At 37.8% G+C, this 24,565-nt stretch overlaps 1 protein-coding gene across 3 annotated transcripts in view; it reads left to right on the top strand.

Annotated features, from left to right (window-relative positions):
- FHIP1A (FHF complex subunit HOOK interacting protein 1A) overlaps positions 1–24,565 on the top strand; it is a 91,557-nt gene that overhangs the window by 44,515 nt on the left and 22,477 nt on the right. For all 3 annotated transcript variants that reach the window (XM_031048826.2, XM_031048825.2, XM_005148952.3), the window contains 4 exons: positions 7,312–7,541; positions 9,505–10,131; positions 14,563–14,721; positions 17,268–17,354. In XM_031048826.2, coding sequence (XP_030904686.2) covers positions 7,440–7,541; positions 9,505–10,131; positions 14,563–14,721; positions 17,268–17,354 — 975 coding nt within the window. In that variant the 5' untranslated portion in view covers positions 7,312–7,439. The remainder of the gene's footprint in view (positions 1–7,311; positions 7,542–9,504; positions 10,132–14,562; positions 14,722–17,267; positions 17,355–24,565) is intronic.

Here is a 24,565-nt window from a genome sequence, read left to right as displayed (position 1 = left end):
TCCTGTAGTGTATCAGGTAAATAGAGCCCTCCTTGCAGAGATCAAGGTCTCTGTCAAGTATCCTGCTTTGTTTAATTACTGTTGTGTTGAGCAATTACTGAGCTGTGGTAATAACGCCTTTTGATGAATCATTGATCCCATTGCTTGCTCATTTATGCTGTTACAGCACTGTTGAGCTGTGCTGTCAGATGGGCCTCTTGGCTGTCCTGCTGTGGAAGAACTGCCCATTCATGTGTCTGGAGAACCATGTATTTATTTAATGGTGTAACCTGAATCACCTGACATGTAGGGGGTTACAACAGCCAGTGGTACCCCAGTTAGTTGCCTGAGTTAATGTGAATATAAAATAAACATATGAGTCGTGTAGCTTCCTGGAGATTTTAATAAAAATCGGTAGTGGTTTTTAACTGCAGCAGGCTGTAGATGTAGATGATTGTAGATGGGACAGTAAGAATTTCGTCTCATTATAAAATATACTGCATGTAGTTTCTCTCATGAGAGATTTTGTTAGGCAGTCTCTGTGGGGAGAAGTCACAAGACATTCTTACTTTCATGTTAGCAGGTTGGACTACATGCTTGATGAGAACAGATTGATACTTTGATTAACTACATTGTTGTACAATTTGTGGTGACATGTTCTCTGTTAGGCTTTTAAGCAGATAGCTTTATCAGTGTAAAACATCTTCCCCCAGCCACATATGGAAGACATAGTATCTTTGCAGATACTGGGTAGAAAAGATAGATTGAAGAAGGCTGACTAAATGTGAAATGTTTGCTTGAGGTAAACAAAGGACAGGACGATTGGTGGACTGCAGCATGGACACCTGAAAACAACAAATGAAGGAGGAAAATAATCATTCATGTAGTTTAAACTGTTCCTCTCATAATCTGCTGCAGCATTCTTGACAGTAGAGTTTCTGAAGATGAGTAGTACTTAACCAAAAAGAGGATCCTCTGTTCCAGTAGCTTTTAACTGCTGACATTTTCTCAGTTGCCTACCACAAGCCTACTGCTCCCCAGTGAGAAAGCTCTAATCCTTCTGCATTCTGGTGATGAATGTGTAGGATCATTAAGGGTGGGGATGTGACTGTTCTTCATAGGCTTTACTTTTGTAGAAAACCTTAGCACAAGCAGGATGAATCTTTTCCTTTGAAAGGATTGATGTCTTCCTTTGAAACGATCTTATAAATAAAAATTTAAATCCTCTCTCTGATCATAGTCCCTAAAGAAAGGCTGAAAAAATTATGTAGAAGGCTTTAAAAACAAACAAATCCTGAACAACGTTCCTTTTAAGCTGGAACTGAGTCAAGGCATGCTAAAATTTGCCACTCATTTTTCTCCAGCTCTCCCTCATTCACTTATCAGAGGCTGCAGAGATGTGATTGCATAGCTATGCCTAAGACCATGTAATTTCCCTGCTGCTTCCTTGAAGTTGTCTGATTTCAAGCCCCTTTATGCTACACTGATCCAAGAAAATGTTTTTACATATACTGTTTCTAACACTGAGGCTTCTTATCCATCTCTCCACTGCCTCTTGTGTTGTGCCATGTGGACTGGCAGGGTGGAAAGCTTTGACCAGCAGAGCAAAAGCATGAAGTATGTAGTAAGAGGTACACTTGTGTTTGAGAACCATTGAAGAACTCGGCATCTTGGTGTTTAAACCTTGATAGTTAAAATGTAGAGCCTTGTAGCCTATTCTGTGTCTACCTTACTGTATTAGGCAGTATATCTTTTGTCTGTAAGTTGTACACGGAACCCCCAATCCTGCAAATTCATGTGCTGTATTTTTTTAAGTCAAAAGTCAAACTTTTGGAAAGAGACATTCCAGTGGGAGTGGACTTCACAGGGGATTCTCTGCTAGGCTGTTCCAGTGCACTTTGCAGTAAAATAAGTACTTCTGTGGATTGGGGAGTTCAGCCCTGTAATCAGCTGTGTAAAAAGGGTTGATGATTTACAGACTTCTGAAGGAAAACCGAGAGCAGAAATCCTCCACGAATCCAATGAATGGGTCTCAATCTCATCATTAATCTAAAGCTACCCAGTGCAGTTGTAGACTGCTGCTTTTCTTTTTAAACTGGAAATGAACTGAGTTGTGCTGAGGTTTTCTGCTCTCTTCCTCTTTACTTACCAGAGGCTACACAAACACAGTTACAGACCTGTGTTTGTGACTATGTAACTTTCTCTGCTGCTTAGAGAGTGACCCGTGTCTGTTAGCATGTTTGTATATATAACAGTTAACTAGATTTGCAGGAAGAAAAATTGCAACCAACTAACCAAGCCTACATGGAAAGGTATGTCATGTGAAAGCAACATGTTTTATGTAGGTGCAAATCAATTGCCTAATTTCAAAAGTTGTTGTCTGGCTTGACAGAGAGTGTAAGAGCTTAGGGGAGACGGTGACTTGTCACTTTGAACCTCAGTTCCTCCTGTGTGTGATGTGTACGCTGATGCTTCTTGTTCCACATAGAATCATAGAATAGTTAGGGTTGGAAAGGACCTTAAGATCATCCAGTTCCAATCCCCTTTCCATGGGCAGGGACACCTCACACTAAACCATATCACCCAAGGCTTCATCCAACCTGGTCTTGAACACTGCCAGGGATGGAGCATTCACAGCTTCCCTGGGCAACCCATTCCAGTACCTCACCACCCTCACAGTAAAGAATTTCTTCCTTTTATCCAATCTAAACCTCTGCTGTTTCAGTTTTAACCCATTACCCCTTGTCCTATCACTACAGTCCCTAATGAAGAGTCCCTCCCCAGCATCCCTGTAGGCCCCCTTCAGATACTGGAAGGCTGCTATGAGGTCTCCATGCAGCCTTCTCTTCTCCAGGCTGAACAAACCCAACTCTCTCAGCCTGTCTTCATACGGGAGGTGCTCCAGTCCCCTGATAATCTTGTGGCCCTCCTCTGGACTTGTTCTAACAGTTCTATGTCCTTTTTCTGTTGAGGACACCAGAACTGCACCCAATACTCCAAGTGAGGTCTCACGAGAGCAGAGTAGAGGGGCATATAAATTGTTTTCTCAGCTTTGGACTCAATATAGTCAGCTAATTTGTCCTGCTAATTGCAAAATGATCAAGAAAACCTACTAATCTGGTAGCAAAATCTGCTTACCACAAATATAATGAATACATTCTTTCTACTACTACTATAACTGGAGTATGCTAACTTGAGATTGCTATGTATCATAAACAGTAGTATCTCTTCCAGCTCAAGTACTTTCCTTTTTTAAATAGGTACATTGTTTTTAGGATCTCTGTGACCACTATAGTTGTCAAAAGCTTTGAGCTTTGTAAGTTTTCTGAAACACTATTACAGAGTTTAAAGTCTTTGAAGCCTACATCGTCTATTAGTGCTTTGTATTACTAGTGAAATTCCAGCATCCTATGATGCTTTCCAAACTCGAAATATTTGCTTCCTTAAAGGAGCTGATTTGATTTTTAGAAATATTGTGGCATATTGCAGTCTGTCTTGTACTTTTAAACTAGAGATGATTAAAAAGCCCTAGTACTGGCTGCTGTGAGGATAATGTTTGTGTTCTCTCACTACTCAGATTTCAGATGCAGTAGCCAGGCTAAAATGCAAGTAAACTTAGCCCTCATCCTCTTAATGTTTGCTGCAGGCAAGTCATTTTCAGCTAATAACTTAAATTTCACATTTTTGATCTTCCTTTGATGCTTTGTACAGTCTGGTTATGATGCCTTTGTGCAGTAGGAGTGAACATTCAGAATGAGCTGTTTGGGTTGAATTGTACTGAGATGCTCTTATTTGTCACCAAGGGACAAATGATCTTTTTTGCCATTCTTTGTTATTAAAGATGTAAGAGGCTTTATTCTTGTGATTGTGTGTATGTACAGTATACTGTCAGGTTTTAGTTAGAGTACATAAATGCTGGAGCTGAATTTGCTATTTTACAGTTTGTCAGTCACATAATACCAAAGACCTTTATCAAGCAATGTGATGGTGTTTATACTGGTAATAACAAGCATAGTAAATAGACCAGGCAGGATACATGCAACATCAGCTTGAGGGAACCTTCCTAAAAGTCTTCTGTGAATGGTAGTATAGACATTTCTAGAGTTAGTAACACTGAAAGCTGTTGCTCTTCTGATCTAGTGCCATCTAAGTCTGAAAAAGATCCAATTTGAATCATAATGTTGGCAGTTGTTAAAGACCTGTGTATCTGAAAACTCCTGGTGTTGTAATTTGAGTGTACCCAAATCAGGACTTGGAAATAGCAAGGTCTTAAATACCTTGGATAAATAGGACCTTAGAGGACTTTATGCAGGAAATGGTGGGACACCTTCTTGCCTTGCAGACTTCTTTTACAGGGTCTATATCTGTTCTTTATATATCATAGCTAGACTTAGGATATGTGTAGCTATGATGGGGAGGAAAAGATGTCCATGCTATAAATGCAGACTGTAGCAGCCAGCTGCTTAGGCAGTAAGCTGTTAACAGAGGCATGGCTTGAGTCCTCAGTAACATGGTGGTGGTGGTTATAAATTCTTACACAAATGTAACTAAGTAGCACTTTTGTGGAAAGTGAGCTGTCTTGTTGGACACACAAACCTAACAGTGGCTCTGTCACTGGATCTCTTGGCAGCTTGCTGTATTTTGAACCTGTGGTGAGAGATGTACTGCATGTGTTCACTTTAAGTCTTTTCATAGCTGCAGAGAAGTAGGGCTATATTTCAGGAATCTATAATGATCAAAGCACCAGGATGGAACCTCTACCTTCAGAAAGTATGTTTAGAGAGCTACAAGATAGAAGTAGTCATTTAAAAGAGGGTCTGTCTCATTGGGAGAGATTGAGTACTGTCTTGAAGTTTGTGGAGTCTGAGGTTGGGGTAGAAAAGATGCTTAAGGGGAAAACAAATTTGCAAGCACGGGAAGGACAGAGAATTAGAACAGAGTAGAGGAGAAGAGAGGGTAATGGGTTAAATAGTTTTGGATTGCCTGTGTGATGCATCCTAGAACTCTGCATGCAACTCTAGAGTCTTATATCACTGATCTTTGTTTTTTATCATCATTCCTGAAGAAAACCATAATCTCCCCTATTGCTGTCTACTATCTTAAATAGTGAAGGCTGATCTGAAGTTTCTGATTCTATTCTTGGCATCCTACTGCTGTACTGCTGACAGAATTTGTCGTGTGATAGCTAGTTGTGTAATATCAGTTTCTTTAAATTCTTAAATAAAATGCAAAGTCTACATTGAAACAACCTCTAAGTTGTAAAGTCAAACAACTCGTACGTTCCAGAATTGAGCTTGCCTCTGCTTTTCTAATTAAGTTCTCTTGCTGCACCTTATGATACCATCTTTAATTACACAATCACATTAGTTTTTCCAAAGCTGCTTGCTTCACTTCATGCACAGGACAGATCTGCTCAAAGGTTGAACCAGGGCTGTGTAATGAAGGACACCTTTTGCCTGGAGAAGTCTGAACTTTTACAGAAATGGAAAGATTTCTGTTTGAAGGAGAGGGCTGACAAAGAGGGAGCTGGCAGTAATTGGACAGGTGATCTGGAAGAATAGGTTAAATATTCCTTTGGATTATTAGGTCTGGTATTAGGCAAACTACTTAAAGCAGGCTTATTCTAAATGGTCTCTGAGCATTCATCTTGTTTTCTGAGTGGTTTTTGCAGAAATGTTGAGCTCTCAGAGCTGCAAGCATAATCACCAGAAGCTGTGTGTTAAACATACAGTGGTCCCTACTGTTGTTAGTAATGATGAAAAAACCAGATCTTAGGCCTCTGGACTTGTGTTCTCAAATGCTTGCTACTCTGATCCTTGTTTGAACATGTTCTATATACATGTCATATGTATATACATGTTATATATATATATATAGGTGCAGGGAAATGCAGAACCATCTTTTGCTTTTTGCTCGTGTTAGAAATATTAAAGTTGTACCCTGTACATTTGTGTACATTTTGAAAATGGCCAATGTTTGCTGCTGCTTTTAGGACAGGCTGTAGGTTTTCCTGTGCTAACAGTTTCAAGAATATAATCACATGCAGGAAGCAGAGATCTGCAGAGAAAAGAATTTTAAGATATATGGAGAGAAATATGTGTTACACTGGTAAAGGATTGCTACATAGGCTGTGGTAACACAGAGTAAAAAATTTCCTCATGTGTTTTTCTAACCTGATGAATACCAGAGGTCCAGGGGCCCTGGGATCTTAATGAAGACTGGTGAAAAGAAGAGCACATCAAAATGCAGTCTTATGGAAATCAAAACCTGCTAAGACTTACATGAACTATAGGAACCTGCAGTGCATTTGCTTTCTTCCTAAATATTTTGCATAGTGGTGTTGTGGAGATATGGTTTGGCTGGAGTTTTGGGGCGGTTCTTTGTTTATTGTTTGTTTGGGTTTTTTGGGGGGTGTTTTGTTTCATTTAGGCTATGGCCCAAAAGGGAATTCAGTTAAAGCCTAATTGTTTGGTAAAAACTAGACTCAAAATGTAAAGCTTGTGGAGGGGGAAGGAAAGGGGAGAAATACACCAACTGTCTGACATAGATATAGGTGCTTGAGGGGATAATATGTTCTCTTAAGCCTCTCAAATATCTGGAAGATATCTGTCTTTGTTTCATTTTAACTTTCCCCTGCAGGTGTGCAACTACTTTGATACTCGGATATCTAGGATATTAAATAATGGATGAAAAGAACATTTCAATGTTTGGTCTTATTCTCAGAGTCCTTTAATATGACATTTCAATTTATTTGGCTTTGGATACATGAAGTTTTTATCTTTTATGTTGTTTGTAGTTACTTTAGTATTGATATAGATGCATTTTTCTACTTGCATATGTTGTTCCACAGATACTTTCAGTTGGTTATGATATGATTTTGGCCAGAAAACTTTAAGTATCTGTAACTATATTTATTCATGGAAATATTGTTTTTAAAAAATAGGGAAACAACCTGTACTTTTTTTCACCTGTATAGTCTATACAACATTAATTGCGAAGCAGCTGTGAAGAAACATGGTCAGATGGCAAAAATGTCATAATGAAGTATTGAAAATGTAGTGACATATGCATGAAATACTCACTGCATGAGCTTCTGTCATGTTTGTTTATTTCAGTAATATTTTAGTTCTGTCGCTGAGCTCAAAGGTTTGAGCATTAGAAGCTGTTATCATGAGGAAAAAATTAAGAAGGTGATCCCATATAATATACTTTAAAAACTTCTATCCTCAAACTGAAGTAAAAGATAAAAAGGTTTTATTGTTCTCTTTAAGTATATTCTTTTCTGCTATACACTGCTATTTGATGTGTGTATGTGTTTTGTTTTTTTAACAGATTTCTGTGGATACCAAAGCTCAAATCACAATGCCAGTCTCAGGATGCTTGAACATCTGCAGCTAATTACAGGACTTTAAAAAGAAAATCAGCATGGCCTAGTTGGCTTCACCTTTGGAAAACTTATAATGTCCTCTGGAACCAGTATCAGCAAAAATCGTCAGGCTCCGAGCCTGCAGGGTGTTGACCCAGAAACATGCATGATAGTGTTTAGAACTCACTGGGCACAGGTAATGTTAATTAGTTTTATTGATTTGAAGTAGGCTGCATTAATAGGAATTTGCTTCATTCTTTCTTTGGGATAATCCTGAATTGCAAAGGAACAAATGCCCTTAATGCAGAATGTAGTAGATGACACTGAAACCTTCTTAAAACACAAAGGTAATTGACCTTTCAAGGTATGGTTAGGCTTTGCTAATCACACTTTGAATTTCAGATTTACATCCCAATGGAAAGTGGTAGGACATGGTAATTTCTAATGGAAGGCCAAGATCTTCTTACTGGCTTTTCTAGTGATTCACAGTGGCTTGTACCTTGTAGCAAACCTTTGTGCTTCCTTAGGCTGTGTAGAGCTTGCTTAGCTTTTATGTAATATATTTGATGCATGGTGCAAAGCTGTACGCAGTGTTGTTTGTTATGGATAAATGTAGATTATGCACTTCAGCGTATTCCAGAAATTGTTTGCATATCATCAGGGTTATAATTGCTTTTAGGCAAAGATGTTTTGCTCTGAGCACCACAATACAAGGTCTTATTTGCTGCAGTAATATGAATAACTAACGGTCTATGTAAAATTGATCTCTGTGCTGCTGCTTTTGCTGTTTTTCGGCCATCCTGAGAATAAACTAGATAAGTGGTGGTGTTTCTGAGATGTTTCCAGAGTCAGAGGAGCCATCATTCAAGACTCACCTTTTCTTGCTTAACAAGAGTGATACTGTCATGTTAGGGGAGTCGCTAGCTTCCTTTGTGGTTTTGTTGCAATTATCCTCCACAAAAAGGCTAAAAAAGTAGCTGTTTCACAGACAGCAAGCATCATCTATTTTGTACAGAACAGAATTTAATCCAGGGGTGTCAATTCTGGGATGACAATTGTTACTCAATCCTAAATCCATATTGAATATTGCAAGTGTATGTGGGTATCAGTGACCATTTGGTATCATGTGTTCAGTTCTGAGCTTGTCATTACAGGAGAGATATTGAATTGCTGGAGCAAGTCCAGAAAAGGGCAACAAAGCTGGTGAAGGGCCTGGAGCACCAGTCTGATGAGGAACAGCTGAGGGACCTGGGGTTGTTTAGTCTGGAAAAGAGGAGGTTCAGAGGGGGCCTTATCACTCTCTACAACTATCTGAAAAGAGGATGGAGGGAAGAGGTGGCTGATCTCTTCTCCCAAGTAACAAGTGATAGGACAAGAGATAATGGCCTTAAGCAGTGCCAGGGGAAGTTTAGAATGGATATTAGGAAAAATTTCTTTACCACAGAGGTAGTCAGGCACTGGAAGAGGATTGCCCAGGGAGACACTGGAGTCACTGTCCCTGAAATGGTTCAAAAGTAGTGTAGATGAGGCCCTTAGTGATATGGTTTAGTGGTGGACTTGGCAGTCCTGGGGTAAAGGTTGGACTTGATCTTAAAGGTCTTTTCCAAGCTAGTTGGTTCTATGTCTCTGTATAAAATGTGGCCAGGAAAGATTAGCTTTGTGGCCTTCTGCTGCTTTTACTACTGCAGATCATTGCATGTTATTGACCCTCTTGAGCACAGTTACTCTGGCTGAAGAGCAGGCTTTTTGATTTCAGTCCTCTGAGACAAAGAAACTTATTCCAAACATCACTGAAACTCATTTTCTGAAGGCTGAGGGAACTTAGTTTATCCATACTTCAGAGAACCCTAAGTTTTCAGCAATCAGACAAGTGGCAAACTTAGGTATTATTAATATTAAAATATTAAATATATAAAGTACATATTATAATGTAAAATATTTTCAAAGTGAACAAAAGCGTTGTTTTGGCCTCGTGTATGCCAAATGTGATAATCTCTGATACTAAATTTAGAAAGTTTGACAGACAAAAACTAAAAGCATAAAGAGTTTGCACATTTTAAGTAATTTTAAGTAAGGACTTTTTTTTCCCCCCATATGTTGTAAGTGAATATTTTTTTTAAAAGCATTTAAATAACTGATGTGCCTTTGTTTCCCTTTAGGTTGTGAAGATTTTAGAGAAGCATGATCCTTTGAAAAACACTCAGGCAAAGTATGGGGCAATTTCACCTGATGAGGCCAGCACTGTTCAGAACTATGTGGAGCACATGCTTTTCTTGCTGATTGAGGAGCAAGCAAATGATGCCTCAATGGGGCCTATTCTGGAGTTTGTGGTCTCAGAAAACATCATGGAGAAGCTTTTTCTTTGGAGCCTCCGGCGAGAGTTCACGGATGAGACAAAAATTGAGCAACTCAAAATGTATGAAATGCTAGTAACCCAGTCTCATCAACCTTTGCTGCATCACAAGCCCATCTTGAAGCCTTTGATGATGTTGCTGAGTTCCTGCTCAGGAACAGCCACTCCAACAGTGGAAACAGAGTTGGTTGTCCTCTTGAACCAGCTCTGCTCTACAATAGCCAAAGATCCCTCCATTTTAGAACTGTTTTTTCACACCAGCGAGGACCATGGAGCTGCCAATTTCCTTATATTTTCCCTGCTGATTCCCTTCATCCACCGAGAAGGAACAGTAGGCCAACAGGCCCGTGACGCGCTGCTCTTCATAATGTCTCTGTCTGCAGAAAACAATGTTGTTGCAAACCACATAGCAGAAAACACCTACTTTTGCCCAGTAAGTTGTTCTTGGTTTACTTGATCTTCTAAATAACTGTCTTCCCTGTACTCTTCTCATCCTTTTCTGTCATTTTTTTATGAAGATGTGTTGCAACACATTTGTTTCTAGCAGCTGTTTCACCAATTGTAATGCTGTTTAAACCAGTCTTGCTCCTTGTTTCCATACCAGTGTCTTGTGGGTTTGGGTCAGCACAAGTGTTTTTGCAGTCACACAGTGTATTGAATTAGGAAACTAATGGAAGTTATAGCAGAACTTGCTGGGAGGGAAACCTATTCTGTCCTACTTTAAGACCCCTATGAGATTCTAGGGGTGAAGGGAGTGAGAAACAGGAACAAGGTGTTCTGAGGCTGTTGTTTCTGGTGGCAGTTCTAGTATAAGCAGGCTGTGCTTACCACACTATAACATCAGTTAAAAAAATGTGTGAAAATAGTGTGTCATAGAAATGTAGTATCTTTGCAAGCTAAAAGGGAGACTTGATCTTTCTCACAGGATTTGACATTTCTACAGCCATCTCAGAAGAGCTACCATCTTGCTGTGTTGTACTCTGTTACAGCACTTGGTAGTAGTATTGTGTTGTTACATCCGGCAGATCAATCTTAATACATGAATAGAAAACCTTTGCTGTTAAACAAGTAAATAATATAAATTGACTAACAAAACTTCCCTACTGCAGTTTCAAAGCTAAAGCAGAATGGGTATGACAACCCTTGCTTCTTAATGCGTTATCAGAAAAGTCAGCTTGAGATGGATGGGTTCAGAACCAAATATTCTGTGGGGAAAATAGCTCTGATGTGACAGTTTTTGGACTGAGTCTTTTATCTTCTGTGTGGCTTGCATTCTAGTTTAAAGCATGTCAGAATAATGGAGGGCAGCCTTACAAAAAGCAGAGATGTTTAGAGCCAAGAATACTAGAAACCCTGCCTTAGGCATTAGTACATGACAGCTATTCCAGCTTCAGGTTTCCATTTTCTCTGAGATTGGGATGCCCTTTGAGCAGTGGGGCAGAGCTGGGTTTGCAGGCTGATGGAGGTCTACAGGTTCTAAAACAAAACATCTAATTGGTTTCCTTTGTCAGTTGTAAATATTGCATTTTTTTGTGTTGAGAGACTCCAGTTGACCTTGTTTAATAGATGCTGCTGAAGAATATGAACTTGATTCTCAAACTGTCCCTGAGACAGATACCATTATTAGATCCATGCTGTAACTTCCATAATTACATCTTCCAATTAATTAAAAAGAAAAAAGCAGCCTTTTTACACTGAAGATAAAAGCCAGCTGCATTAACCTTCCAACAGCAGGGAGCCATGATTGACAAACATTCTAATTAGGAAGCCTTCTTGTCAAAATGTGCTAAAGTCAGACTTCCTGAACAGTAATGAGACTGGCCTAAGTCTATAATAAAACTTTAATGCAATGCCATAGAATTACATCACTAGCGCAGCATCTTCTTTTGAATTTGAGTGAGATGAGCTGAAGGAACAGGTTTTCCTCTGGTGGAAGACTCTAGATGTCAGTGACATTGCTCTATAGCACTCAAATCAGTGCAGATGTGGCCTCAGCTGCTCTGCAAAACAGCTACTGCAGTCCTGTGCTGATAGGAGTGGCATTTTGATGGCACTGTGTTGATGCTATCTCTGATTCTGAGGCCAAGGTGATTGGTAGCATATGAAGTTTTCTTTACTATGCCTTAATGCATAGTTATACTGGTCTGCTGGGATGGGGTCTGACCATAAATCTCTGCTGCCTCATATAGAATAGTTAGGGCTGGAAAGGACCTAAAGATCATCTAGTTCCAACCTGAATCAGTGTTAGATTGGTGCCAAAGTGAACCTGAATGCTTTCTTGGTACTTTTTTTGAGCTAACTCTGGTTAGCAGCTTTTTAAAACTAGGTTGTCTATAGTATTCAGAACTGTAGGTAAAAAAACTATAAAGGAGGAAAGGGGACAGACTGTAGTAATATACATCACTAACAATTTTAATGCAGAATATGTAGACAAACTGTTAGGCCAGATTTTCTGGTTGTAGAGAGAATTCTGCCATATTGTTTTTGTCATGTTTTGACCTGCAAGTTTTCTGAATCTGAATGGAAGATGTTGTCTGTTTAGCACTGTAATAATAAAACAATGTTTCTAAATAATTTTGAGCAGGATAGCACCTCAGAGTGTCTCCCTAAACTTTGTAAATACCTCACAGCTTAGGAAAGCAAGTATTAGAGGAGGAGGTATGGCTCTGCAGTGTCCTTGAAAAGTTAAGGCTGCACAGAAACAGAAAGATGTGGGAGGAAAGGAAATTAGTATAGGGAAGAAATGGGCCATTGATTATATTATATATATATATTAAAAATATTATATATATTAGCAATTGACTATATATTAACAACACATTTTAATCATATAGTATTTCTGGGATTACAAATCAAATATTTTCTGTGAGTCAAGAGAAAGTAAATAAATCAAGGAGACTGGTTTGCAGAGAGACTCACAGCTCGATGGAGAGAAAGAAACTGCTGGAGATGCTTGTAAATGAGTGTGTAGGTTTGACATGACAAATACTGGGAGAAGTTTAAAAGGACACTGCTCTGGGTAAAACTAAAAATAAAACCAATCTTGCCCTTTCAGGATGTGAAATCGTTCATTTTCTTCCCTCTTAGTTTTTTCGTGGGTTGTTTTTTTGTTTGTTTTTTTTAAACTGAAGTTTACAATTTTACTGATTAAAACTCTGTAATGTAGTCTATATGCATGCATTGCTTTATATGCCAGCTTATAGAATGTGAGGAGTTCTGTTAGTAATTTGAAATGGTAATCCTACTTATACCATCTATTTCTATGAAATTTTTCAAATACTTTTTACCTGGAGAGATGAAATTGCTTCCAGTGGCTACTCTCTGTCTTACTGCTTTAGAAACAGAGCTTCACAGAGCCATTTGTGCTGTATTTTGTAGCAAAATGAGAGCTTTTTAAACTTTGCAGACTTTAGCAGCTACATGTCACTTCTTACTTCAGTAACTCAGATGAACCAAAGAATTACTCCCTTTAAGACAGTGACCGATTCCAAATTCACTGTTCCTCTTAGTGGAGAGTAGTATGTTTTGTTCAGAGTAGCTTTCTTGTGCTTAGGGACTAAAATTCCATATGAATAAAAAATGTGGATAGTACTCAGCTCTGAAAATCAGATTGCTTACTGAGAGGGTGAGTATGTGTTTGTGAATAGCAGTTATATTTTAAACAATGGAAAATCAAATATGCATTAATTAATGGGTTACAACACAAAAGCAGTTTCAAGTTTGCTCTTCAGTATTTTTGCCTTCCTAGAATTATCTGAAAACTGGGTTTTAGACTCTCTGTGTGTGTGATTTATATATACAGATAGTTCTGTAGGCCTGGTAGGATCTTCCTGACTTTCCATTTAGAGCTTTTCTTCTATTGTAGGGAGAAAAGGGAAAAGAATATTCTGGAAGAGTCTGATTGTACAGAAAAAGCTTTGCTCAACAGGTTTACCTTCTTAGTTATTTAACATATCCCCAGCATCTTTCTTTTTGCATCTATGTATACATGTGTATATAAAGTATCACAGTGTGTTAAAGCACTAAATTTCCAAAGTATTTCCCCCCACCACCCTGTCCACTTTAATGTTTGGCTTAATTATGTATGCCAGAATGAATCCATCTTCAAAATTTAGGAATGGAAACCATTCAGAAAGCCAGTCTTTGTCTGACTGGATGGGTTAGCAATTATAATTGATTATGCTTGAGTGTGATCAAAACCTGATTGCCCCTTCTGCGAACCCTTGGTCTTCAACCTGCACATTGTCAACTGTCTGTTTTCTAATTAGTAAGACATTTGTATTTCATCTGAGCTTTGACTCTCTAGCCCTGTAGATGCCAAGTAACTCTTCAGAGAAAGAAGAGTCTGTTGAATGAAAGCTTAAAAAGTTTTCATCAAGCTGAGTCTTAACATTCTCGTAAAAATGAGAATCACCTAAAAATTATCCTAAAGTCTAAAAATATTTAGAATTTTTCCAGCTTCAAACAAATTTAGCAATTCAAAGCCTGGCCTGAAACTAGCAGTGCTTTAGATATATTGAGTAAAGTTTCAAAAACCTTTTTTGGAAATACACTTTTTAAATTGCAACTAAGAATGCGACCTTGTCCTTCAGTGATATATTCTATGTAAATCATCTGTAAACCTCATAATATTTTTCTGCCATCACTTTCTCCTAAATGCCAGCTCCTGATAGAAGAATATATGGAAAGCTCTCTAAAATATTCACGTTTTTCTGCCATGGCACTCTTTCAGAAGGAAATTATATTAGTCTCAACACTCCCTTATGTTACTAAAATTAGTAAGAGAAACCATTTTTGGCATTTCCATTCAAACAGATGAACAGTTGGAAAGTTAACTTATTTCTCTTCTGTTTTTGAAACACAGGTGTTAGCAACAGGACTAAGTGGCCTCTATTCATCTTTGCCTACAAAGTTGGAAGAAAATGGAGAAGAGTGGCACTGTCTGCTGAAAGATGACTGGCTCTTGTCACCAGCCCTTGTACAGTTCATGAATTCCCTTGAGTTTTGCAATGCCGTGATACAGGTAATGGAGCAGAGTTGGCTGCCCTTTTGAAGTAGTAGGGTTTTTTATATATTCTGCAGAAGTCTGTAATTGCAGAGTTTATTTAGTGTTAGTAATGGCATAGAATTTTTCAGATACACTAAAATAAGTTTCTTGTAATGCATGCTTTGTGCTGTTTGTCTTGGTTATAAGGATGAATTAATATGTTTTTTGGTTTTGGGTGACAGATGTTTCAAGTGAAAGCAGTAGATTTATGTGTTTGCTTGATGTTTCATTATGTAATTGGGAGTATTTTCTGGGTTAAAAAAAAACAAGTTTATTGCATTTTAATACCACAATACTAAAAGTAAATTGAATGCCTTCACAAATGAGAAAACATAGTTTAGTTTTTATGTATTTAAGCAATGAAAAACATTCTGTGTTTCTCTAAGCCCTCTTAATGGTATCTGGAAGAAAATAATCTGCCTGTTTGCAAGTACTGTATAAGGAAAGCTTTCCAAGCAGAATTTAGGTGTCTTCAAAGAAATATACATTCATTTTAGATTGGCCTATTTTAGAATCATAGAATAGTTAGGGTTGGAAAGGACCTTAAGATCATCTAGTTCAAACACCTCACACTAAACCATGTCACCCAAGCCTCTGTCCAACCTGGCCATGAACACTGCCAGGGATGGAGCATTCACAGCTTCACTGGGCGGCCCATTCCGGTGCCTCACCACCCTTACAGTAAAGAATTTCTTCCTTATATCCAATATAAACTTCCCCTGCTTAAGTTTGAACCTGTTACCCCTTATCCTATCACTACAGTCCCTAATGAAGAGTCCCTCCCCAGCATCCCTGTAGGCCCCCTTCAGATAGTGGAAGGCTGCTATGAGGTCTCCACGCAGCCTTCTCTTCTCCAGACTGAACAGCCCCAACTTTCTCAGCCTATCAATTTTGATTCCACTTTCTGTTCTTGATGATTATTTGATTACTTTTATTTTTCTTCCCCTGGCTTTGATCCCTTCCTTTTTTCCTTTTCTCCTATCTAAATGTAAACTGAGATTTTTGTGGTTTTGTGTTGTTTTTAAGGCTGATAAATCCTATAGAAACTTTGTCCAGTATTATACTAAAACATGAGAAACTGTGGGTTTATGTGTTACTTCAAGAAATGTGCTGAATAGGATAGAAAATTTAGTCGCATTGATTGTTAAATAGAAGATACGTTTTTATGAGACATGCAAAATAAAGTGAAGCAACTGATTGAGTCTTAAAGCATTGAACAGCGAAAAAATAGTAGCTGTCACTCTTTAAATGCAATATAAAGATTTCTAACATGCGTGTTTAAACATGAAGAGGAGACAATATTAATTTTGGTGTCTAAGCAGAGTTTTTCTACAGATCTACATTTCCAGGAGGTCATATTTGATACCTGCTTAAAAAATTGATATGAAGGTTACCACAGACAAAATAAAGCACATATTATTTTAAACTTTAAATGGTTAAGGATCTTCAGCTGACATGCAGAAAGATCAGTTTCTGACTGCTGCTTGTGTGTGTATAGTCTTTCCTCAGCTGCATTAAAAGCTCAGTTGCTGCAGGAATTTTTGTTCTGTACATGGAATGGTCTTCATGGTGTGGTTTGTTCTGTGTTGGCCTAAAAACTTTGGCCAGACATTAAACAGGGACAACGTAGCCACTTGCGCTTACTAGTTTTTTTCCTGGATCACAGCAAAGGATGGGTAACCCTTCTTTCCCTTTCCAAAGCAAAGGTTAGACATGAAAGGAAGTCTGGGAAGAATGGCAAGTGGGAAAATGTATTTGTGGCCACATGTAGGCTGTGACATTCCAGTCTCTGTGAACTTCAAACAGAATATAATAGCTTACAGTGCTTCTGAATGGAATATTTTTTTTTCTTCTACCAAATTTCTTTCAAATGCCTGAACAGGTGATGTGTTATCTTTTTGAAAGCAAACTGAATGCTTCATTATAAAAGTACACTTCTGGCTTCTAATAACAGTTAATTTCTTAAGGCTCTGCACTAACCTATTGAATAAATAATGTAGATCTTATTTTAATTTCTGTTTTACAGTGGTTGGGAGAAAAGCATATGAATATGTTGTTACCCCATCGCTAGAGAGTGCTTTGGTTTATCCATTCTTGAACCACAGGAAAGCAGCTGTTCTGCTTTTCCTTCTTGTAGGAGGACAAGTTAACAATGGCAAATCCACCTTCAAGTGACCCTGACGAGGTTGCAGGAGCTAAATTTAGAATCTCAAATCTTCCTTTGATGCATGGGTATACACGCTTTTCTGTCCATCCATTCATCTTTGTCAGCATGCTGGGAGATTGAAAAGCCCTGTTCTCTAACTTTGTCGAGCTTACTGTAATTAAACAGAGTTTATGTATTTCTTTGAGGAAGGATCTGTAAGAACTTGAATCATAGTAAATGCTGGTAAGAAGGGTAAGTGAACATGTCTTGTTAAATGGGAAAGGATTTTGGTAGTAGTTAATAGTAGTGTGTACCTTGTCTTGTTTAAAATCTTACTAGAACTATTATTTTGTCTTTCTCTCCCCCATCCTTTTAGGTGGCACATCCATTGATACGTAACCAGCTTGTCAATTACATTTACAATGGATTTTTGGTGCCAGTAATGGCTCCTGCACTCCATAAGGTCAGTGGTGTATGCAAGCAGGACAGGACATAATAACAGGCAAAAAGCAATATGGATGATCTCTGTGTAAAGATACAGTTAAATGTAGTGTCAGTAGTGACTTCCATCTAATGAAGTCAGAGTCTAGGCTAACTTTCCATCTTTTTATTCTACACTTTCTATTTACACTGTAGTGAGTATTAAGCAAGATACAGGTATTTCTGAAAAGGTTTAAAATTAAGTGAAATGAAGAACCAAAATATTTTTGTTGTGCTAGGCTGACATATCATCAAAAAAGCAGTGACCTTTTAGGCAACATGTTATCATGGCACACATGTTTCCATGAGGATTATTGTTTTCCAAATGAACATTTTCCAAAAAGAACATGCCCACAAGGAAAATGTTCAGTCAGGGAATAATTTTAGTAAGGTAGGTATTGTTTTGTAGTTCCTCATCACAGCTGGTAAAACTACTTTGTAAAGTAGAGAAGAAGTGGAGTTTGGTATGAATTTTATAATGTAGTAGGGTACAATTCATGTTGCTTTGGAGAAAAAAGTGATCACTTTGAATTGTTGGGGTTATCCTTTGGCAAAATGTGTCACTGATGTTGGTGAATTACCTGTTTTGGTTTTTTTTTTTTTTTTCTTGTTTTTGGGGGTTAGACTGAAGGAAACTTCATTTCCAACGGTTGCAGAATGTCAATTAGCAATCCTGATTGCCCTGTGAAAAGAGCAGCTTGTGTGATGAGGAAAAGTAGGAATTGCAAAGAGGAAAAATCCATCAGAAAGCGCCAGGAGAGGACTAATAAATTACTTTTTGAAGGTCTAAGCCTGCCAAGCAGAAAGCAGTGCACCTGTTCCATTTTCTGAGAGGCCAGTGAAACACAGTACCCTGCTTTCTAAGTCTAGAACTTGGCAGTGGACATGATTCTTCATGGTAAATAGTCACTTACGAAGAAGGTAATAAGCAGTATAGAATCTCCTTCAATGATTCGACAGGCTTCAAGCATTTAGGAACTTGGCAAGGGCTGAAATAAAATCTGGCTGTGATCCAAATCAAGGCTGTAGTCAGCCATTCAGGCAATTTGCCTCCTTACCTGGCAGTAACTTTTAATATTTCTGTACCTTGACTTAATCCCTTATCAGGACTGGGAATTAAAAGTGAAAATCTACCCAGTTTTATTTAGGTCAAGGTTATGGATAACAAGGGTGATAACAAAATGTAGCTGTGGGATTCTAGCCTTAGTGGGTACCGGTTTTACTTCTGAAACACTTAAGACTTAATTTTAAGTTGCTTTGAATAGTACCATTTTTTTATACCTGATGAATGCCATTCTTATTGGTGAGTAATCTGCTAACCTGCTATTGTGTTGATGATATCCCTGTTACTTAAATCATATAAAGCATGCTGTTTTGATTACATTTTTTTCATGCAAGGAAAATTTTGTTGAACCTCATTTGCATACTCTGAAATTAGGTTTCTCTTAAATGGAGACGTGCGTGAGTTTTAAACCTAGATCTTTCCTGAACCCCAATATTGTTTGGTGCCTTGTGCTTCCAGTAATAAACCTTTCCTTGATTAGCATTAAGTTTGACTTTTTCCTCTTTAAAAATTAATTACTTACGTGTATAAACTTCAAACGCATTTAATGGAGAAGATGGATTGCACCATCTAGTGGATCTGACACAAGGCTCTTGCATATCTGACAGCAAACCTCGTGTATGTCCAGTTTCTTTAAATGTTTCCTAACCTGACCCCCCTCCTCTAAGGGTAAGTCTTCCTTGCTCTGGACTTCCACTCTTATCTTAAGGACCTGGAAATACCAAAGGCAGATCTTGCCAGTAAAGACCAAGGTGAGGAAGGAACTGAGTACTGAGGCTTTTTGTGTGTATGTTGTCCCCAGGTCATCTTCCCACATTTAGCAGTGGGCACACATTTTTCATAGTCCACCTTCGCTGTTGAAGCCACTCTTCAAGTCCAGCTGGGCTTTGGCTTTCCTAATCCTTTCCCTGCACACACAGGCAGTTTTTCAATATTCCTCCTGGGTCATCTATCCCTGCTTTGCCTACTGCTTTTCGTGTTTCTGTTTTGTCAGGAGCTCCTAGTTCGTCTGTACAGACCTGCTGTCACCTTTCATGGACTTTCTTCTCCTCTCCCACCCTAAAACATTGGAGTATCAAACAAGACTTTTGGTAGAAGTAGTATCAAAATTTAAGTAAGCAGAATTTCAGTAAAGTAGATCAGAATTTTAGCATGTGGTCCAAAGCTTTGAGATACGTCTATGTGTGATCTTGAAGTGTCAGCTTCAAGTGACACCTTTATGGAACTGTGTTACACATTTATGGAACTGTGTAGTAAGCTCTGCCTTTTTTATTTTTTGCAGATTGTCTCCCCATACATACTTACTATGTACAGTTCTCTTTGTGACTGAAGTGGTACAAGAGAGTTGAGATGTGTCTCTATGAAGAAGTCATGGGGTGGGGAGATCAACATATTTTGGTTAATGTGATTTTTTTTTAATAATTCTTTATTTTTTTATGGTGTTATCTCAGGAAGATAGTCTGGACTTGATAAAATAATGTGGTAGTTCAGGTTTTTTCCAGTTAAGGAAGTTTCAAATTGATTGGGCTAGCTAGTTGGCTTGAAATAACCTGTTTTTCACACTGAGCTCTGTGAAGGTTATTTATATAGCAGATTAACTGCACTGTGCTTAAATAGCCCAAACATTCTCAAGTTTATAACTAACTAACTTCAGTTCTCAAAGATAAGCATCCTATATATAGCATGTTCTTGTATATTTATACCTGGTCTGTACTAGTCTTGTCACTTTGTGTGGGTTATTCCACCTACATGTGTAACGAGCAGTTGACAAATACGTATCTCAGAAGCTTCACATTGCTGAAGGCGTAGACAGATCCCTATGTGCTATGTAGCTAGGGACACACATGAACTGGCTATGCTGGGTAGCCCTATCTTGTCCTTTAGCTGTCTGGATTTTATTATACTTTTTACAAAAGAGTTACCTCGCTTCTGATATCTGAGTTTTGTGAGACATTGAGAAAAGTGAATTAATGACATGCTTCATTGGGGTTACACAAGGTCACAAATCCATTGTTTCTGTAAAAATTCAGTTAAAACCAGAAGGAATAAAATACCTTGTCTGTAAAGATACAGAGCTAAATAGAAGGTTAATTTGATAGTTTTCTTTTTGTAGAAGCAATCCATTATTTAAATTTTTGCCCAAACCATCTTTTATCTTTTGGGTATAAGTGTCCAACCAGAGAGTTTTAATTTTCTTAAATTTTCTTAAATTAAGACTATCTGGTAAACTCTGTTCTTTAAGACTGGCATTTTTTGATGACGTGTCAGTTCAATCTTGAAATTAGGCAGTTGTGTATGTTCTTCCTTAGATTTTGGTACTAAGGAAAAAAATACTTGAAAAGGTATAATTCTGCTTGGGCACAAAACCATACCATTAAATTTCTGTGACACATTTCATTGGCTTTTTCTTGCTTCACTTTCATAACTTATATTTTGATGCTCTATCAAAAAAATATAAGATCTTCTGGGGCCAAATTGTACACGGGTCCAAGCAATCAAATAAAATGAATTTTCTCTTCAGTAAAAGCCTAGTTTAAATCCCAAAATGAATCCAGAATAGCCGTATTGAAATCTGTTTTACTAGTTCTGCTAGAGGCCATATTGCCTTGTTTTATTCCTTTTATATTTGTTAGCAGAAAGGGCTTATTTACCTGATTTTTCAGGTAGTTGCAACACTACTGTAGAAATCTGAGTGAAATCCTTTCCAGAAGGTCTTTAATACATGTATATTTTGCAGTCAAAACCATGTGCTAGATAATTAGGAACCACACTGTGGTGTACATATAAATATTATGCTATCTTTGATACAGCTCAGATTGGTTATATGCATCTCTTTACTGTAAGTGCATATGATTTAACTTTAATTTGGCATTCAGGGTATTTGTGTGACAAAGATAACTATTTGGAACATCTGGAGTGTTTCTATAATTTGTGTTATTTCAATTTATTGAAGATAGTGCTGAAAATTTGACAAATTACGTGCTAAAAGCAAATTTTTTATATCTTTTACTGCTTTACTGCATGACATTTAATTGCTAACTATTATATAATTATTTTTCTACTTGGAAGGCTTTGATCTGAATAATGGAAGATTGTACCAGCTTTTTAGTGTAAAATGTTGCTGTTGGCCAGGTGAGCAGAACTGCTCTGTGGAAGCACTGGTATGGTCCTGTCAAATAAGCTCTGTCAAATGCACCTCAATTCTGTTGAGCACTAACCCATCTAAACGCAAACCCCTGACACAGTATGCTACTCTGATAATTCAATAATACTTGCTTGATGATTACACAGCTCAGCTAGAGGGAAATGACCTGTAAATTATACTGTACAGATTAGAAGGAGCATCTTTATAAATATCCCTCAAGACTGTCAGTTCCCATTTAGAAATAATACCATCTTTCACCTTATTGAAAAGCACTTGGACAGCTGCTGTTAAAAGATGTAAACCAAGTGTTACTGGTAAACTTTGAACAGTCTCATGGTTTGGAGAAGCCCATTAATAGCCGTAAAACTTAATTTTGCTAGCTATGGAGTGTATGTATGTTAAAGGTGCCTTTCAGGTTTGGCATCAAACACTGCAGTTGAGTTGAATTTTAACCTGGTACAAACTGAAGCAGTTTATAAATGTAAGCTGAGGGAAGTTGAAGCAGTTCTGTTGTTCTGCTTTTCCCAGTGTGCAAACTTCCTCTGTCCCTGATCCCATTTGTCCCCCTCTCTTTTGCCAGGACAACTGTTCATATGGGGAACTGATTGAGGTTAAACCCCACCTTTATTTCCTGAATAGTTTTAACCTGAAAACAATTCACTGTGCAGTGAAGTGAAGCAGAAACCCTTTTGACAGCATAAGCAGGGGCTAAGAAGTTGAACAGAATGCAGAAGAGTGTGGGAATGGCTGGATTTTGTTTATCAGTGAAGTGGGCTTATTCAGATTTAAACCACTCGGTGGATCTAGTGGTTAAGTTCCAATAAGAACAGTCACGGTCTCTTCATGGGTAATATGAAATCCTTACAGGAAGGGAAATGTGAAGGGAAGGAGGAATCATAATAGCCATATTCCTGTAAGAGGGCATGAAGCTGTAAATTAGAAATATATTGTGTGGATCCCAAGGGAAAATAGCCAGTAATAAAGAATCAGTGCAATTGGTCTAACACAGCGAGTGTAATATATTAAACTGAACTTGCAATGACAGTAATTTCTGCCTCTTTGCTATTACTTGGCACTGTGACTTATAAAAGCTGGATCTCTTTACTGTGTTCTGCCTCACCATCTAATCAGTCATCAAAGGAGGTGAGAAAAGATTGCTAAAAATTATTACATAATTAGAGAAGGGTATTACAAGGCTAAAAAGGGCTTTCTTTCTTCAGTAATCTCTAATCAAATATCTGTGTGGCTATGAAGACTGGGGTAGTCCCTTCTGCAGCAAATTACACCTTAGAAATATCTGTAACAACTGATTGTTGTGTAAAAAAAACATGTGGATGAGTTTTTCTAGATGGTTATCTTTAGACAGGCATTTACATTTGTATGTGTGCTGGAAAAAGAAAAATCCAGAAACTTCTAATTGTTACAACTGTGAATAATGAAAATAAAAATGATAGAATACTAGTTGGATTAATACAATGGACTAGACTCTTTTTTTTCCCTCATTTTTCACTTTCAATCCTACAATGTTATCGTAGGAGCAGAGGTATCCCTGGTCTTTACCATGAATACTAATGCTAGGGCTGTTGCTGGTGAGCTTTTATTTTTGCTGGTTTGGCAGTGGTGAATTTAATATTACTGAAGTACCTTTATCAAAAAACATAGCTTGAAATCTACTTATTTAACAAAGGGCTTCTCTAGAAAACTACCATGACTTAATTTAATTAATTTCCTTTTTTTTTTGCTGTTTTTCTTGATACTTGAATTCTCAGAGGTGAAAAATTTTCAAGTTAAATATCGGGTTGGTAAATGTATGTAAGTTTTGGCTTGCTTTTTATCATCCTTTCAAAAATGGTTGATTCTGAGTGCTAGCTAAAAGCTTACTTGGATGAATTATACCGTAATCAATGTTTACAGTGATCTAAAGTTTTTGTAAGCTGCCTCAGTATTTGACTGTAGTGGACATGCTTGACATGGTTAGTAAATGTTTTCTTCTTTGGAAACACTTGTTCTTTTGTTGTTTACCTAAGTACTGCTTTGAAATTATTAGAAAGGATTTCCCTACTTCCCCCTAAATCTGTCTCATGAGACATTAGTTTAAAAAGAGACAAGCAGCAGGGAGTCAGAATGAAGCTTAATAGCATGGATTTGGTATCTTAGAAAACAGAGGTCTTCAATAATAACTGCACAAATGAGTCTCACTTTCAGCACTTGATGTATTATGTATAATGCAATCTGTAGAAGAGGTGTACAGAGTTAAAAGGGGCCTTGCCAAGGCTGGGTTTTGCCTAGTGTAACTGATTTCTCCAACCTAGTTAATTGCAAAAAAAGTGAGCTCTCTAGAGGCTCATTCAGAGCAGGCTTATGTATCCCATTGAGTAAAGGGAAAATGAGCCTTGTGGAGCTAAAATCAGCCTTTTTGACTACTACTCTAGGTGCCTCAAATCATCAGATCTTGCAGTTAACATCAGACCTGGTAAAGTGGAGAAGCAAGCCAGAATGCACGGTGGCAAAATAAGATGTAATTGTAGAAGCATGGATGCCCGGTTGCCAGCCTAGTTAATTTTTTTTCCTGAGCTGCATGCATTTCAAATGCCAAAAAGCAGTATTTTTATTTGATTTGCACTTGTGAGGAAGCAGAAAGATGATCTTTGTGCTGGTCTATATGGACAAGTTGCACACAAAGGCACACTGAGAAAGCACTGGAACTTCTAGAACATGATTACATTAAAATTGCTTGTACAGAGTTAAGTTGCTTGCTTTGCGTTTTGCACAGTGAGCTGTGAAATAGGTCCTAGCTTCATTTGTTGCTGAAGTTTGAAGGAGCATTGTGGATAAATCAGGGTGTTTTCATTAAAAAATGGAAGAAGATTCTTATAAATCCATTTAAATCTTGACAAGACTTAGTTGTTTTCCCTCTTTCTCAGAAAATGTTTAAGCAGGTTCATCACCTTCTTTCCCAGGAACTAAAAATCAAGTGTAATGTGGT

Source organism: Melopsittacus undulatus, chromosome 7 (assembly GCF_012275295.1).
Source record: "Melopsittacus undulatus isolate bMelUnd1 chromosome 7, bMelUnd1.mat.Z, whole genome shotgun sequence".
NCBI classification, from domain to species: domain Eukaryota; kingdom Metazoa; phylum Chordata; class Aves; order Psittaciformes; family Psittaculidae; genus Melopsittacus; species Melopsittacus undulatus.
The sequence above is the reverse complement of the archived record's forward strand: the minus strand, read 5'-3'. Positions and strand labels throughout refer to the sequence as shown.